The 13,558-nt window shown below is 37.0% G+C and overlaps 2 protein-coding genes and 1 long non-coding RNA gene across 3 annotated transcripts in view; 1 reads left to right on the top strand and 2 right to left on the bottom strand.

Annotated features, from left to right (window-relative positions):
- Positions 1-7: 7 nt before the first annotated feature.
- On the top strand, positions 8-1,156 carry hspb11 (heat shock protein, alpha-crystallin-related, b11). Its single transcript, XM_065266977.2, has 5 exons — positions 8-210; positions 333-439; positions 521-589; positions 669-712; positions 794-1,156. The coding sequence occupies exons 1-5, from the start codon at positions 119-121 to the stop codon at positions 884-886; spliced, it is 405 nt and encodes a 134-aa protein (XP_065123049.2). The 5' UTR covers positions 8-118; the 3' UTR covers positions 887-1,156.
- Positions 1,157-3,061: 1,905 nt separating this feature from the next.
- Positions 3,062-10,303, bottom strand: mccc2 (methylcrotonyl-CoA carboxylase subunit 2). Its single transcript, XM_065266918.2, has 17 exons — positions 10,070-10,303; positions 9,676-9,742; positions 9,162-9,246; positions 8,964-9,065; positions 8,733-8,860; positions 8,532-8,644; positions 8,245-8,358; positions 8,069-8,133; positions 7,885-7,984; positions 7,684-7,779; positions 6,850-6,922; positions 6,687-6,763; positions 5,120-5,186; positions 4,833-4,989; positions 3,693-3,807; positions 3,500-3,585; positions 3,062-3,320 (listed from the first exon to the last, which is right to left on the bottom strand). Exons 1-17 carry the CDS (start codon positions 10,205-10,207, stop codon positions 3,203-3,205), a joined length of 1,701 nt encoding a protein of 566 aa, XP_065122990.2. The 5' UTR covers positions 10,208-10,303; the 3' UTR covers positions 3,062-3,202.
- A 1,477-nt stretch (positions 10,304-11,780) lies between these two features.
- LOC135748697 (uncharacterized) overlaps positions 11,781-13,558 on the bottom strand; it is a 2,129-nt gene continuing 351 nt past the window's right edge. Inside the window, exons 2-4 of the long non-coding RNA XR_010532170.2 lie at positions 13,501-13,558; positions 13,140-13,207; positions 11,781-13,047 (exon numbers count right to left, since the gene is read on the bottom strand). The exon at positions 13,501-13,558 is cut by the window's right edge and continues 33 nt beyond it. This is a non-coding gene — a long non-coding RNA (uncharacterized lncRNA). The remainder of the gene's footprint in view (positions 13,048-13,139; positions 13,208-13,500) is intronic.

The following is a 13,558-nucleotide window of genomic DNA, read 5'->3' as shown; positions in this document are numbered from 1 at the left end:
CAGAAGCTGATGACGCTCAAATCCTGCGACGTATCGGACGTGCGTGTTGCTTAGCAACTCAGATCGCCTAAGAAACTCGCGTCCGCTAGAATATACAGGAAAAATATCAATATTCACAATGCTGGATGCCGCTTTAAGTTCATATGGTGCTCAGGTTGTCTTGGCTACATCGAGTGATGAGAATTATCCGCCACAGAATATAATTGACGGGTCTGTATGTTGTCGATTTGATGCCAGAGAGCTAATTTTAGCTAATGATGTCAAAACTTAGTTGGGGAAGTGATGTTAAGCTATGTGGCCGTCATTGATGTATTATTTTATTATTTTTATAGAAAAACGGAGACATTCTGGATTTCAACCGGATTGTTTCCCCAAGAGTTTATCATACGCTTTCCAGACAACATGAAGATATTCACTATTTCAATTTACAGTTACAACAGTAAGTAAAGGCTGACATCATAATGCAAAAGAGCTTTGTCTCTTCATTTTATGGTAATGCACTTTTATATTTGGGTTTCAGTTAAAAGGTTACGAGTAGAAAAGGGAACATCAGAGGATGCTGATAACTTCGAAACAATTGCAGAAACAGGTAGGCCTAAAACCATATGTGTAAAATATTCATTATTTTTCTTTGGAGTCCGATTAAATATCTATATTCTGTGTTTCAGAATTTGAACACACAGAGAGCAGCCTACAGACTAATGATATTTCTGTAAGTTATTGTTCAGAGTTTTTAATATGTTTAGAAAACACTTAAAACCAAAGTCTCAAAAAATAATTTTCTTCCCTACAGGTAAATGTACCAAATGCAACACATCTGCGGTTTCTCATATTGTCTGGATATGATCATTTTGTCTCTGTACACAAAGTAAGTGTACAATCATGAGACCACCTTCTGTGGTGTTTTATATAATCACCTGTATTTACTTATGGAAATGTCTCAACAGCTGAATTACTCATTGTTATTTATCAAAGTTTATATTTGTATATTTTTCTAAACCAATAAAGCTTGTTTCACCTCTTTTGCTTTTGTAAATAAGTGCAAGTTATGCTTGTGGGGTCTATATTCAGTTCAGTCCAGCTTTTATCTACCATTGCCGCAATACACAGTCTAGACATTTGTACAGTAGTTTATGGATAATGTTATTAATTTTGTTAAAACTGAGTGACAACCCAGGCATTTTCCTTTTTTCCCCAAAAGTCTAACATGTTGTCTAAACGTTTTTTTTTTGTTGTGATTTTCTGTTTTCTACCTAAAGTTGTCCTACAAAATGTAAAGAAGATTCTGTGAAAATATAACATTGATATCCTTAATATTGACTCAGTTTGGTCACGTCAAAACTGAAACTAAACTGAAATCAATGACTAATATCATTGATGATATTACTAATAACTTTGATGTCCCTAATCTCAATAAGATTGAGACTTTAGCCTGGATTACACAGACAAGCTCACAAATGTTACCTGGACCACAAAACCAGTCTTTACATAGCATGGGTATATTTGTAGCAAAAGCCAAAAATACATTAATTTTGTGTGGGTCAAAATGATAAATTTTTCTTTTATCCCAAAAATCATTAGGATATTAAGTAAAGATCATGTTTCATGAAGATATTAAGTAAATTTCCTACTGTTAGTATAAAAAAAACTTACATTTTGTGAGTGGATGCATTTGCGAATGACTTCATTTGGACAACTTTAAAAGCGATTTTCTCAATATTTATTTCTTTTACACCCTCAGATTCCAGATTTTCCAAATAGTTGTATTTCAGCCTAATGTTGTCCTATCTTAACAAACATAAATCAGCGGAAAACTTATTCATTCAATAAATCTAAGTATGTATTTAAAAAGATAATGAAAAACCTTATCTTTTAGGGGTGGTTTCCGTACAGGGATTATTTTAAACCAGGCCTTAGTTTAATTAGAAAATATAACTAGTTTTAACAAACATGCCTTTTAAAAATCATTACTTTTGTGCACTTTGAGGCAAAACAAAGGGCACTGATGTATTTTAAGATATGTCAGTGCAAGTTGTTTTCAGTTTGGACAGCTCTTAATTTTATTTTAGTCTAGGTTAAAGGGATAGTTCACTTTAAAATGAAAATTCTGTCATCATTTACTTATCATCATGTTGTTCTAAACCTGTATGAATGTTTTTTTTTCTGATAAACACACAAGAAGATATTTTGAGAAATGATGGTAAACACACAGCATTAAGTGACCATAGACTTCCATAGTAGGAATAAAAAAATATGATGGAATGTAAACGGTACCGTCAACTGTGTGCGTACCATCATTTATCAAAATATTTTCTTAGTCATTTATCACAATACTTCCAAAATATTTTTTTCCTACTATGGAAGTAAATGGTCACTTACTGCTGTGTGTTTAGCATCATTTCTCAAAATATCTTCTTTTGTGTTCATCAGAAAAAAGAAATTTATACAGGTTTAGAACAACATAAGGATGAGTAAATGATGACAGAATTTTCATTTTTAAGTGAACTATCCCTTTAATCACTGTCCAGGAACCCCCCCCCCCCATAGTGTGCATTCATTCAAAAAAAAGAACAGTTTACCAGCTCTGCACTACATAAACCAGATTTCAGTACCTGAGGAAATTAATTACTAACTGTTGACCATAACACAACATATAAATTAGAGTAGCTCTTAAAAAAATGCATGTATGTTTATATACATACACATTTATGTTCTATTATAACACATGCCTGTTGAAAACTTTATTCTGATTGGTTGAGACATGTTCCATGAGTGTTGATTATTGTTCTGTAAACTGCACACTTGACCTGTCAAATGTCTTAAAATAGGCACCAGAGCAATGCTTGTGGTAACCGTGGTATTAAAGGAATAATTGACTCAAGTCATTTGAATTATTTGAAAACAATGCACATTACCACCTTGGGTGTGCATTATTTTCCAATAATTCAACAGCCCGTCGTCAATTTTTCCATACATATAGCATCCAATACTTTGTGATGATTTACTATCCTTAACGTCAGGGAATCAGGGATACGAACAAACCAGAAAACAGTACAGCATATTAGACAACGATATGACTGTTTATTTTACAACTTTTATTCTAATGTCACACATAAAAACACAGAACAAGTCTATAAAGTTAGTATGTACTGCCCACAAGGCAAAAAGGAATTCTACACATTTATCGTTTACAAAATCAGATTTACATTCTGAAGACACCAAAACGGGTTTTCTGTGTGGGGGCGTTCAGAGCAGCACTCAGACTCATGCCCAGGACAAGTCGAGTGTCGGCAGGGTCAATGATCCCATCGTCCCATAATCTAGGTAGATCAAAGAAATACAATAAGAGGGGCAGGTAGACATATCAAAGGGAACAGGAAGGAAATTTATATTGTACGTAATACTTCTATCAGATTAAATTAAGGCAGGAGAAACGTACATGTATTTTATCATTAAAAAAAAAAAAACAATTTAAACATGCACATATGCTAATAGTTACCTGGCACTGGAATAATATGGATTTCCCTCCTCCTCAAAGCGTTTGATAATTGGCTCCTTCATTGCGGTTTCCTGCTCTGCAGTAAACTAAAATAAAAATAAAAAATACATTTATTAAAAAGTATTTCTTAAAAACGTTTGTGAACATTTTGAAAAACAACAACTAATCTAACTTTTTATTTTCCATTTCCTACCTCCTTCCCTTCCCTTGCTTTTTGATCCTTAGTTATGGTGGCAAGCACAGTTGCTGCCTGCTCTCCTCCCATCACAGAGATCCGTGAGTTAGGCCACATGTACAGGAACCTGGGGCTGCAAAACACACATAAGGTCACCTTAGTAAATAAGGTAGCTTACTATGTAAGGGATAATGTAGAGGCAGCCGGTAGTTATTGGGAAATAAGCCCCGACAGTGTGATCAGGACCCGACGCGAAGCGGAGGGTCTTGTATCACACTGAAGGGGCTTATTTCCCAATAACTACCGGCTGCCTCTACATTATCCCGCTTATTACACGGCTACTTGCCACATAAGAAAAAAAACTGGACATGAATATGAATTTGAAACATTTTATTGGCATATTTGTTTTAAATTAACATTTTTATCCTTCCGCGAAGCTTTGCACAGATGCATAAAATGATTGTAATACCTTATTAAGATCCTCTGCTTCATACTTGTCTGTCTCCATTTTTTTCTCTTTAACCAGTCTTTGAGAAGTTTTAATGCCCATTCTGTATTTTTTGTGTGTTGGCTTCGTAGCTGTCATGCGCTATTTTGTCAAGTTCAGTCTCAGTAAGCTGTCTGTGTCTTGTCGTGGTTGTCGAGTGTTTGTCACAAGATGGCGCCAAACAGACAGTAATCTTTATTGATCTTTATTGGCGCGGAGCGATTTTACTCGTGCAAGTAGTCCGGCTATGCGTTATTATTTTGGAGCGGTTATTATTTGAAAAGAACGAACCTGCAAATGTCTCAACTGACCAATCAGAATCAAGCATTCCAGAGAGCCGTGTAATAAGTGTAGTTAAACTGTATTCTTAAACTGTCTGAATGGCTTTGTCTTGCATCTTTAACCTCATAAGACCCGAGCTTTGGTTTGGCTTGAATTTTAGATTTCATCCAGCTATTTGGTGTTAGGAAGAACCAATAAATATAATAACCCAATATTGTTCTTTGAACATGAAGCAGTGTAATTGTCCATGTTTGTGTACAAAAGGTTCTAGTTACACAGAATTAAGTATTATGGTGCAAACAACAAAAAATGTGATGTCCACATATGTGGACACACCAGGTCTTAAGTCCACCAGGTCTTAAATTTCCTACACCATCAATAAAACCTACCTATAAGCTCTGCCACACATGCCATAGTTCCCCGCACCATACGATCCTCCAATGATAACAGTAATCTTAGGCACATTGGCACAGGCCACTGCAGTCACCATTTTGGCTCCATCTTTAGCAATACCTCCAGCCTCATACTCCCTGCCAACCATGAAACCTGATTATAAGAGGGGGACAGAGTACATTATGCATTGAATACAGTGGCTATTTCAGCAAGCAGAAATGATATGCTTTCGTGATAAACCTGATCACATGGAATTTGTCTAAACACAAGTATGTATACTGACCTGTAATGTTTTGAAGAAAAAGGAGTGGAATGTTTCTCTGACAGCAAAGCTCAATGAAATGAGTTCCCTGTAAAACAAAATCTACGTCATTTGTTATAATTATTGTTTTGGCGCTATCTAGTGGCAAATTTGACGTATTCCACCTTTAAAGGTAGAAAAGTGATTTAGTCAAGAGCAGTGAGAGATTTTCACAAAAACATTAGTGACAGACAAGGGCAAAATAAGGTAACTTCCCCTTTAAGACCAAAGTCCGGACCCAATATACTGTATCCCATGCGTGTTCTCTTTCAGGTGTTTACTTTCTCTGAAGACCTAGATCAGGGGTTCTCAAAGTCCGGACTCCGGTCCGGATCCGGACCCGACGGCAACTGGATCCGGACCGCGTCCACTTCATATTACAAGTGCATTAATTTCTATGTGATTGATTAAATGTGTGCATTTGCTTTTTTACAAATGCATATTAAACTTGTAAACCATTCGTTTAGTTTTTTTTTCTTTTTAGATTTAAGAGTATTCCTGGTCCGAAAATAAAACGAGTTATTTAAAAATGTCCTGTGTGACGCTGTAGCCATCACACCCAGATATTATGCACAGCTATTTCATGTACTACGGCTTTTGATCAGTCCTTACCAATCACTGTTGGTTTGAGTCGTTTAAAACATGCATTTAAAAAAGCAACACTCGTCAAACATAATCTTATACATATTCTTTATTATCATGAAAATACCTGAAAAGGTTTGAAGAACAGCAATATAAATATATCCTTAAGGCATTTCCTGGAGCTCCGTGTGTCTGGTTCTTCGCTGGTTCTTCGCATATTAAGTTTCTGCCCGAGAGCGCTCCCTGGCTTTTGGATGTAGCGGCATTTCACCGTTATTCATTGAGAAGCATAGCAAGAATCATCAGCCAATTTATAGGTGCACCCCTAATTTTGGTCAGTGTCTCTGCCTACCAACCACACTTTTTTTGCCATGTTTTATGGATATGATGGAGAACAAACTATGCCATTTCTCTAATTAGGTTGCTCTGTATTTTGCACCTGGTTACTTTTGGCATATTTCTTGTGTTTATTAAAAAAATTTTTTACTTTAAATGCAAAATACACTTATGTTTTTCCCCAAAGTATTTGTTTTGATTTGTTATATAAACAAATGATTTACATAAAGTTTTTCCGGACCTATGAAAATTATTGGAATTCAGATTTGGACCTTTGAATGTAAACTTTGAGAACCCCTGACCTAGATGGTCGTGTTTATGAGGATACTTGCAAAGATGGGAATTTTGACACATATATGTATTTAAGGCCAATAAAAATGCTCACGAGCTTAATGAGCAGCGGGTGACACAGAAACAGCGTGCGCATATAGATTTGTTGTTTGCATTTCAATGGCTTAAAAAATCACTTATTTTAAAACTGCGATGGTTAAATACGTGTAAAAACGTTACGTTTTCATGACCACGCGCACAGCAATGTAAAGTAGGTGCGGAACCTCGATAGAGACGATAGTCCGAAATCTCTACCGCTTAACAAATTTCTACCGGTTTATCGCCCACCCCTAATCCTTACCTTCTTTGCAGATTCTGAGAACAAAACACCATTATTGCCAATAATTCCAACGGGGTAGCCAAATATCCGGGCAAAACCTAGAAAACAAATGTACAAAACAGAAAAATAAGTCTGAAGATTAAGATTAAACAGAAATTCATTTAAAATATATATAAAAATGTACCTGTGACAAGTGTGTCTCCATAGAAAGCCTTGAATTCATCGAATTTACTGCCATCAACAATACGTGCAATAACCTGGAAAAAATGAACAGGTTTCTTCAGAATTAGAAATATGTCACCCTGGACCACAAAACCAGTCGTAAGGGTACATTTTTTAATTGAGATTTAAACATATAAATAATTAAGCTTTACATTGAAGTATGGTTTGTTCAGATAGTACAATATTTGTCCGATTTAAAACGGTTTGAAAATCTGCATCGTAAGAATGCAAAAAATCTAATATTGAGAAAAAGGCATTTAAAGTTTAAAGTTCTTAAGCTAGGGCCACACCAAAAAGATTTTTTTTAATCTTATCAGATTTTTAAAATGTGAGAGCCCACAAACATGATAAAAACTCTATGATTTACAAGTTTTGTTTCTATAGTGTGCGAATTGCCACTGTGTGGTCACAAACAACACGAGTCTAGATGTAGAACACAGGAAATCTTGCGATGTCTCTCGTGGTCAAACGTGACTTTACAGTAAACAAACACGAAATGTGATTAATACTGTGGACTGCTTTTTACATCTTTGATGTACATCTCACTTTGGACTGTGCCTGCTTTACCATGACTGCGATTGTTATGGTTTCGTCTTTCATCAGCTTGCTTTCTGATTGGGTGTCTTTTTGTTTCACATGACAATCTACAGCGTGTGTGTGCGTTTGTCTTCAAGGTTCCCCAGGATTACTTATAGTTTGTGGTCCAGTGTCACATATGTCCTTCAAGGTTGGTCTGTCTTTTTAAAACAGCACGTTAATGATGTTGAAATTCTAGTGACTAAAATTGAATCAATACCTCTCGAACGTCAAAGTTGCGTTTAAGGTTTTCCCCCACAATACCATACAGCTCATCAGCAGGAAACAGAGGTGCTTCTGGAGGTTCTACAGTCACCTTATAAGCAGATAGCAAAATTAAAACAAGATATTATGTTATTCTCACAAACTTGTAAAAATTAGACTAAATGTTTGGAGAGAAAGAAAGCAGTTGTTTCCTCACATCAAGTTTTTTCTTGTAATTCAGACTTCTAATTACTTTCCGTGCAAGGTGAAGGGCATGGTTGTCATCCAAGGCATAATGATCGGTTACCCCTGATTGTCTGAGAAGTGACGAATAATGACATTAAAAAAATAAAATACTTATGGTGACGATGGTTTGTTAGTTTTTGGTTAGTTTCTCTAACCTGCAATGAAGATCTGCACCCCCTAGGTCTTCAGCAGACACCTCCTCACCAGTAGCAGCTTTCACCTATTATATAAATATAGGATTTGGAGATTAACCTTACAAACAAAGGCAGGACTGCTCAAGAAAACAAACATATTAGGTACCAGCTAATGTCATTCAGATATTTATACATACCAGTGGTGGTCCACCAAGAAAAATGGTCCCTTGTTTGCGTACTATGATGCTTTCATCAGCCATCGCAGGAACATAGGCGCCACCTGCTGTACAGGAGCCCATTACAACAGCGATCTGAAATACAAGACGACAAACTGATCTATACTTGTATATGTACTCTCTTTGACATATAACAAAGAATGTAATGGACCATATCATGTCAGTTACCAAACAAAAAAGCCACTGGAAAGTATGGTTAAAATGGTCATTTCTGTAAATTGTACAGGTTACTTTTATTGCATAAAGACCTGTGAAATTTCCTCTGAGGAAAGACGGGCCTGGTTGAAGAAGATCCGCCCAAAGTGATCTCTGTCTGGAAACACATCTGCCTGTCTGGGTAAATTGGCGCCTCCAGAATCCACTACAGGAATACAAGAGTTTTGTGTCATATTTGACATATCTAGCGCGAAAAACACAATTTTATGCTATTTCGATTATTACGAACTCACCAAGGTATATGCATGGCAGATGGTTTTGCTGTGCGATCTCTTGGGCACGTAGGTGCTTCTTTACAGTAATTGGATAATAGGTACCACCTTTTACAGTAGCATCATTTGCAACTATAATACATTCCACTCTGTAAAGTCATACAAAAGAGCTTTACTAAACCATCAACGTTTTCACAGTATTACCACTGCAAAAAATTGTGTCATGAGAAAAGTAAGAGACTGTATGCTCACCCTGAGACTCTACCAATTCCAGTGATGATGCCTCCGGCAGGGACCTCCTCCTTACCATACAACTGATAACCGGCAAACTGGGAGAACTCAAGAAAAGGAGATCTGCATTCAGAAACAAAAACATGTTAAATGTGAACCAGGTCTAAAATTTCAAAATATTTGAAATGTTTTTTTTTCTTCTCAAATTTAGCCTATTACCCAGGATCCAGTAGTCTGTCAATGCGTTCTCGAGGCAGGAGCTTTCCTCTGGATGTATGCAGGTTTCTTGCTTTTTCTCCACCACCTTTAAGAGTGGCAATGTTGTGTAAAGATTAGTGTAAGATAAAAATCTGCCCACACTTTCAGTAAATAAAAGCTTTATTAATAGATTTTGTCAAGTACACTACTGTTTAGAAGTTTCCACATTTGACCATGTAAATACAAAATAGGAATTATGTTGTTGTGCCTAAACAAAATCCAAAATAATTCAAAACTATGTTTACACATTAGCAGCTCTCACCTTGTTATTTTTCCAAAGAGTAGCCTACTGTAAGAGATCTAGTTATTCGGCTTAAGTAATAAATTTTGTTTTATTTTTTAATGCAACATTTTGTTTATATTTAACACAATAATATTTCTGTCTACAAAAATAATTTCAAACATTCAAGCGTTTAAAGATCATGAGAAACATTTCTGGGAGATGAAGTGACCTTAAACTTGACAACTTGCTTACCAAGTTTGATCTTCTCTGCTCTGTCCTTCAGTTCCTTCACCAGAGCTTGCATTCGCTCGTAGTTCTCCTACAATTTAAAAGTAGTACAGTATACGTTTGGTCAGCACAGCACATATATATTTAATGCAGTTTATGAATAAAAAGTAATACATGCTTGTGACCGACCGCTAAATTATCGGTTAACTCACAGTCTAGAGATACAAAACATTAGCTTATTCAATAAATAGATATCTGATTCAATCTGTTATATTGGAGCTGCGATTATATCTCCATGCCTCTCAAAAACATGCATAGTAAGCACGACAAGGTAGTGGTGCACAACTGCACATACAACTTCACCTCACTACAGGGTTTACTGTATGAACTTCAGCTCAAGGCTTTATTCACGGCCTACCTGATAAACCGGAGAGTGAACGTCCGGCTGCGAGCCGAGCGCTGCCACTTTATCCGCATGATATAATCTTGAAACGGCGGCATTTACACCCCTGTTCCGAATAAGTGACACCGCCGGTCTAACATACTGGAGAATCATGATTCATCGTCTAACTGACAGGTCATAGGGTGAATTCAACACGCGACGTCCCCCAAATCCCCGACCTCAATGCCTAGCACGGGCAGCAAATAGTTAACGCCCTGCTATCATCAGCCAATGAAAATAGGCAGAAACAGAACAGCCCCTTTTTCATTTGACTAGCAGCACCAGAGCCTTGCGTCAACTCTTTTCACTCAATTACCAGATTAGATTTCAGATTTCTTAACTTTTATAAAAGCATTTTCATCTCTTGCCCTTTATTTGTTTTTAACTGTAATATTTTTGTCTTTTATTAAGTAAAGTTTTCTCCTGTGAGTTGAATTCTTTTTGGATTATAATCCTGGTTGATTTTACTGTTTGTACACAATGATGACGTGGCAACGTATGCGCCCGCATCTTGGCAACGAAAGTACGGCAAGAATCAGCAGTGAGGCAACACAGACAGAGAAAGTTATTTATGTTGACTTTATCAACTTTTTCAACACAGCTACCAGAACCGTGTGGGCGGAGTCATTGCTTGCAGCACCCCGGTCAGAGTTGTGCCAATCACTCCGCCGAGCAGTGCTTCGTCTTCTGAGAATATAGTTCCCAGTACGTATATGGTTAAAAGATGGCTGTGTGTCATATGACCTTTTTATTTGTACACGCTGTGACTATACAAATCACAACATATTTATAGGAAAATGTTTGCGTTATTTTGTCACTTACTGGGAGCAGTATGCTAGCTGGAGCCATTTACTTCCAGTCTTTGTGCTAATGGGATAAAGTGAATAAGCTTAAATGCCAAAATAGGGGCGTGTTCCTTTATATGCATTTCAGTTTATATTTATGACATCTCAAAATAACACTGATTAGGACACCTGTGTTTTTAAGATTATCTTAAGTACTAAAAAATAATTATCAGGGCTCAACATAAAGGACTGCCCGGTGGCCCGGGGCAAGCGTGGGAGACTTCGGGCCAGTAAAAAGTATTGTCACTTGCACGATCGGGCCAGTGCTTCACCCTCAGTAACTAAAATATATTTTCATTAATGTATATTATTTAACATCTTGGAAGCAGACATTACTTGGGTAAAACACAACGAAAGAAACAATGCAATATTTTGCACAATTTGCTATCAGTTTACAGGTAGAGCAGAAAAGTTGGGAGCCTTTTTTTCATTGGAACATGTCTGTTGTATATATGTATGTAACAATATTTGACTTTTGAATTATTATTTATATGTGGAGCCAGTGAAAATTTTGGCAGGGCAAGTGAAAACCTGAACCATGGCCTGATAAAAAAATATTTGCGTTGAGCCCTGATTTGTATTGCTTATGTGTCGAACACTACAATCTGCACTTAGCCGCAGTAAGTAAACTTTGAAAGCTGTTTCTGACGCATGTGCGCGGTCCGCGGACACGGAAAAGAAGGCCCATAAGTATGCACAGCGTACACAAAACATTGTTCCGATGTTGGTCAGATGCAAAAAAACAAATACAAAGTACTGCCACACGGGCGAGCTAACATTTCCTTTTATTATTGACAATCTCCTCGGCCACAGCATTCATTTTTACACGTTTTTGTGTTTTTTTCCTGTTACATGGCAATGGCGAAACCGAACCCCACAGCAACACTTGTTATTGGCTATTTGCATGTCACTTGCGGCACGCTCCATTATCAGGGCATATAATAGGCTTTTTAAAATCTAGGAACGGCAATGTAATGTAGTTAAATGCAGTTTTAGCAATGCATTAACAGGCGTCGTATCAAATGTTTATTTACAAAACATTAGGTAAAATTAAACTGTTAGCAAAAAAATTGAGAATTAGGTGGGGCCAAGGGGTCGCTGTTGCAAATACCCCCTCCCATGACAGATGTAATCTCACTCCAAACTTTTGGTAAAACCTGAGAGCCCTGAGTATAAACTAAAGTTAGCCTGACTAAATGTCTATTTAAACACATGTATATACTTTTTAAAAGACATTTAGCAAGTTACCTTTAAAGACAGCAGGCCCGGTACTAGGCTTGCTGGACTGGGGGGGCAGTCAGAATTTATGGGTGGGCAGCCATTTCTCGACTAATAATTCCTACACTAAAATGATGGATGTTTCAATTAGGGCTGCACGATAAATCGCGCATCTCGTCAGTAATGCCGGTTTCTTGATTAGTATTAAATCGCCATCAGGTACTTTGAGATGGAGCGGCATTAACTGCACAGAGCCGTAGTTCCCTGACAAGCTGGGCCATATCGCATACATCTCGCAGGTAATATGTCCGTGATAATTAATGCGAAAATGCCCCCCCAGCCCTGAAAAACAGTATCATATAAATCATACAAAAGAAAAAAATCTTAATGTTTTATAATGTAAGCTATGATGTATGTGACAGACCCTAAATACCATAAAATATAGATAACATGTACATTTGGCACTGGTGAGCAATGAAAACAGTAAAGTTTCTATAAGTTTGCAGTCAAACCATTACATTTGGGATGTTTTATTAATAAAGCATAGGAAAAATAAACACACAAGAAGTTAAAAATAGCCAGAGATTATGTTCTTGGGAACACATTTGGCATTAAATGTGTTTATTTTGCTCCCTCGGGGTCTTAGGTAAGCAGTGGCGTTCTGTTAGACAGTAATTCAGATTGCAGACTGTGTTGCAACGCTGCATAGTTCGAACACACACAGTCACACCTGCAGCTTAGCACACAGATGACTGAGCGCCTGCCTGCAAAACGATGAAGGTCTCACAATCCACCCGACACTCCATCAATAGCATTGTCTTCTACATCTGACATCATCCCTTTAGAAACCCACTTTGTCCATAGTCAGTACACTGGGTTTGACTCCAAGAGCTGAAAACACAACAAGAAACATGTACACCATTACAGTTTATACTAATGCAACAGAAATAAATAAAACAAAAACTAATTCTAATCTATTTTACCCTCTTCCTCCTCTGGTCACTCTGTGCTGCGACCACACCGGCTAGCTCTGGTAATGTCTTGCAGGCCACTAGAAACAAGTGATTGGGTTTGTTAAAGGCAAAAATAGACAGATCATAAATATACAGAAATAGTCAAAATAAAAATAACAACCACCACAATGAAAATTACTTACCAAAGTAATTTTTATCAAAGCCTTCAATTCCCAGCTTGTAGCCAGTGCTCCCACTAAATATGAGGTGACCACCTTATTATGTGGTGAGCTTAATGTATAGAAGCCAAATTTATTAAGTTAAAACAAAAGCGTTTATTTGCTTCGGAAAACACAGAATGCATTTTAGGCTTTATCTGTCATCCCTATACCTTTGCTCCTGGTGATAGTGCCTACAATTTGCCTCCGAGTTGTGTAGCCAACAGACTG

The sequence above is a fragment of the Paramisgurnus dabryanus genome, chromosome 5, assembly GCF_030506205.2.
Source record: "Paramisgurnus dabryanus chromosome 5, PD_genome_1.1, whole genome shotgun sequence".
Classification (NCBI taxonomy): domain Eukaryota; kingdom Metazoa; phylum Chordata; class Actinopteri; order Cypriniformes; family Cobitidae; genus Paramisgurnus; species Paramisgurnus dabryanus.
Note: the sequence above shows the minus strand (reverse complement) of the source record. Positions and strands in the feature narration are given on the sequence as shown.

What these genes read in the sequence shown, in the direction of transcription:
- hspb11 (XM_065266977.2), top strand. Translation starts at nt 119, where the DNA reads ATGCTGGATGCCGCTTTAAGTTCATATGGTGCTCAGGTTGTCTTGGCT. An exon ending in CCACAGAATATAATTGACGG is followed by an intron (nt 211 to 332) that starts GTCTGTATGTTG and finishes TTATTTTTATAG; the next exon opens with AAAAACGGAGACATTCTGGA. An exon ending in TACAGACTAATGATATTTCT is followed by an intron (nt 713 to 793) that starts GTAAGTTATTGT and finishes TCTTCCCTACAG; the next exon opens with GTAAATGTACCAAATGCAAC.
- mccc2 (XM_065266918.2), bottom strand. Translation starts at nt 10,207, where the DNA reads ATGATTCTCCAGTATGTTAGACCGGCGGTGTCACTTATTCGGAACAGG. An exon ending in TTCACTCTCCGGTTTATCAG is followed by an intron (nt 9,743 to 10,069) that starts GTAGGCCGTGAA and finishes TTTAAATTGTAG; the next exon opens with GAGAACTACGAGCGAATGCA. An exon ending in AGCAGAGAAGATCAAACTTG is followed by an intron (nt 9,247 to 9,675) that starts GTAAGCAAGTTG and finishes CCACTCTTAAAG; the next exon opens with GTGGTGGAGAAAAAGCAAGA.